Source organism: Balaenoptera musculus, chromosome 13 (assembly GCF_009873245.2).
Source record: "Balaenoptera musculus isolate JJ_BM4_2016_0621 chromosome 13, mBalMus1.pri.v3, whole genome shotgun sequence".
NCBI classification, from domain to species: Eukaryota; Metazoa; Chordata; class Mammalia; order Artiodactyla; family Balaenopteridae; genus Balaenoptera; species Balaenoptera musculus.
The window spans coordinates 57802183-57805802 of NC_045797.1; the positions used below are offsets into that span (position 1 = coordinate 57802183).

General features: G+C 45.1%; 1 protein-coding gene across 1 annotated transcript; it reads right to left on the minus strand.

The window, feature by feature from the left end:
* Window positions 1-419: 419 nt before the first annotated feature.
* Window positions 420-1076, minus strand: LOC118906266 (receptor-binding cancer antigen expressed on SiSo cells-like). The gene is given in 2 exon segments (XM_036873730.1): window positions 420-737; window positions 739-1076. Coding segments are annotated over 2 exon segments (636 nt in total). The 5' UTR covers window positions 1057-1076.
* Window positions 1077-3620: the final 2544 nt, after the last annotated feature.

Below are 3620 nucleotides of genomic sequence, written 5' to 3' on the forward strand. Positions count from 1 at the left end.
TTTTTAATATTTAAAATTATTTATTTTATCATTATGCACATTGAAGGAAAGCATTATAGACAGCAGAGTTCTTTCCCACCATAAAATTTACAGCCATTTAATTAGCTAGAAACACTAGCTTGAAGAGGTACTGATCTGTTCCATTTGTAATAATTTCTCTACAGCAAACAATCGTCTTATAGTTGGAACATGTTGAAGAAAATATTATCTCACAAGTCTTTTTTTGTTCTTTGAGTCTCAATCACCAAGAGTTCAAGGGACTTTGAGAGAATCCTGGTGTCCTGCATGGCCTGATGAATGCATTAAAATCAAGCAGTGTATTTGTATTCTGAAACTACTCTTAGCTCCATACAAATGTTATTTGGGTTGTGGAGCTCACGTTTCTCGTACTGGCACTACGACAACTGAAGAACATTTTGTCATGAAAGTTTCACACCAATTTTGTTTTGTTCTTTCTTCATTAGCCCCTGTGCTTCCTTTTCCATTTTCTTCCTTTGTTGTTCTGCTGGCTCTCTTTTCTCTCTCTTCTGCTGCCTCAGAACTTCTTTGGCTTGCCAGGCCGCATCTTCGTCTTCTTCCCATGCATTGGTATTTTCCTGCCAGGTATCCAAGTCACCTAATTCAGGAGACTGATGAATAAAAGGCATATCTTGTGTAACTGCTAGTCTACTAGAGACACCCGTGCTACCATCTGGGATGCCAAAATTTAATGGTTCTCTCTTCTTAATAATGATTTTTCTGGGTTTTCTTTATAGTTGGTGTTATGTCCTTAAAATAGTCAGGTTCCAGTTGTTCTAAAGCATTTTGCTCTGTTGCCACATTGCCATTCCCTCCTTCAATCTTTACACTTGTGGGTGCATCTTCATCCCAGGAAGTCCACTCTTCAACATCTATCTGCTTAGGAACTGATGAATAATCAACTGTAGTTGGCAAAGTTCTTTGGTCTCCACTTAATTTCCGTCCTCTGCCAGGTCTGCGTATTAATCTCTTTAGGAATGAGAATACTGTTGCTAGGCAGGTACAAACTTTAAATAACTGAAACTGTGTGATACCCATGGTGGGAATCAAAACCTGCCCCTCCCCCTCCCCGCCCGCCCGGCGGAGGCTCCCAGCTGATGCTGGCTGCGCGCGCACACAAGGCACGCGCACGCGCGCTGCTGGTCGCTTCCTCGAGCCTGCGCTCCGCCGCGTCAGTCCCAGCCCCGCTCGTTCAAAGCTGGGCGCGCGCTCCGTCTCAGTCGCCGCTGCTGCCACGCAGCTGCCATAGCCGCCCCCTCGTCGGGAAACCCTCCCCTCCCCCAGTCCCACCTCCTGCCTCCCCTCCTTCGCCCTCGAAGGCGGCTCTCGGTAGTTCAACTCCATTATTTTATATCCTTTTTTTTAATTTTTATTTTTAGTTCTTATAGCACAGTTTGAAATTTTAAGATAGTCCCCCAAACACAACTTTATTTTCTTCCTATCTTCCTGTCATTTCCTGAAAATAATACATTTGTTTTTCTTATTATATGAAATGAGCCTTGTTATATACAAGCCACATATAAGAAGTTGTAGCCTCGGCTTCTGAAGAGTGGGAGATATGAAAATCCATGACTCCTCCTGCTTCCGTGGACTTAGGGCTCTTATTGAAGATGCTCCTCCTAAATCCCGTTGGCGGTACCTCACCAGCTGATACACCCTTGGCTTGCCTCGCATCTAATAATATCCTGGATCTGGATTTCCTTTCAGATGTTTCTAAATTTGATTCCTCTTCGTTTCAGCCACAGAGCAATCCCAGAGTAAAGGGCAAAGAAGGTTATGGGCCTTTTTCACCCTTGGGAATCTTAGAAACCCAAGAAGGGATTCTCCCAAGAAGGGACTCTTCAGGATAAAAGATCTCCCTGTGGGGAGATGACTAAACCCCTTTATCTGGCGTGTGGCATTTGCGCCTTCTTACGGTAAATTCCTTTAGGGATGTGATTTCTAACAGCCTTTCCTGGAATCGGTGGATGCCATCATGTACAATATACAATCCGAGAAGAGCAATTCTGACAGAGAACTGGAGTCCATAAACAAATGAGTCCCCGTGTCCCTCTGCCACGGTCTCTTCCCTATCTGTGTGGCGTGGTTTTACTTTGTCACAGGCCACGTTTCCTAACAAAAGTGGTTGCATTTGGGTTAACCTCTAATGTTCCAGTCTCTTCAATGACATCCCATCATCATCCTTAGACTAGCGGCTTCTAAACATGATTTCTTAGTGCTGGTCTGCAGGTCGACACCCAGATGTCCCGTGCTCTTCAACACTCAGTGGCTCCCACTTAGGGAAGGTAAGAAGAGAACCCGTATTGTGAGCGCCCTCTAAGGGCCCAGGCACTCTGCTTGGCATTTATGTTCACTATCTTACTTCATCATTATAACCATAGAGTCTGTAAATATTATCACTTTTTTTTACAAATAAACCAAATCTCAGAGAAGTCACTTTCCTCTTGCACATCACCATGTCATGTGGGACATGAAAGAGCTACAATTAAAGCCCTCAGCTCTGACTCTTCCCAGATGAGACCAGAACCTTTCAGAGCAATCCCTAGAGGAAACAGGAGAACAGAGAAAAAAGAACTGTGGTTTTTTTTTTCTCACAGATTAGATCTGTCACAGCTGATGATTCACAGTTCGTTCTCAAGTACGTGTTGACAATCTTTTGCTCAAGGTCTGTTGCGAGAGATGGGATAAGTCGAGATGGAGGTGGAAGAGGAGCAGGGAATTGGGGAGCCTCATTTGAGCTTCTAGGTGCTGGTGGATCCTTCTGACCTATGACACACTATCCTGGGGGCCACTCTTCAAGTTCTTCTCCTGGGAGACTTAAAGACAAAGCTACTTGTCTGAGCTGAGCAGCTCTAGGCAGAGGAGGGACAGCAGGAATTTTGTCAAAATGCCAAATGGATGGCCAAGAGGAAAAAGAGGAAGATAGTAGCGATGGCATCCTCTGGAGATGGCTGGCTATTCACAGCCCAGTGTAGGCTTGGCTCTATTAGCTGTGAGGTGGGGAGGTACATTAAGATACCAGTCGGCAGTGTGGCCCCGTGAAAGCCATTCTTTATGACTGAAGTAAAGCAAAAATTTGGTTTTGAATTCTTATCATCATCCCCTGACTCCCCAGCCCCTACTACATACGTGTGCACACACCCATACACACACAAACACAGAAGCTTGATATCTTGCCTTTGGAATTCTCAGGATGCCATATCAACCCTGCCCTGGGTAGTAATACATATCCCTCCAGAACTAGGAAAAGGGCCTGGTTTTTAGCCTTCAAGAGGTAATGGGGAGGTTTTCTAGCACAAGATAATAACGTTTCCCTGCCTTGCAAGTCCTCGGTTGGCACAGGTAATCTTAATTCCCTACCCTCTCCCAGTCCCCTGGTGATACTCAGCGAGGCTGTGATGGCAGTGGCTGAGCCCAGGCGGTCCCGGCTGCCTGAAGCAAAGCGTACTGCTCTTCTTCTCACTTGCTGGAGGTGAATGAAGAAAGTGCGTTACACACCAATATCAGGGGGAAGATTGACCTGAAGGGTAATCTATGATACAGAGGAGGAAGAAGAGATCAAATTTAGCTGGTGCAAACTGAGTTAGCTATATAAAGGTGGA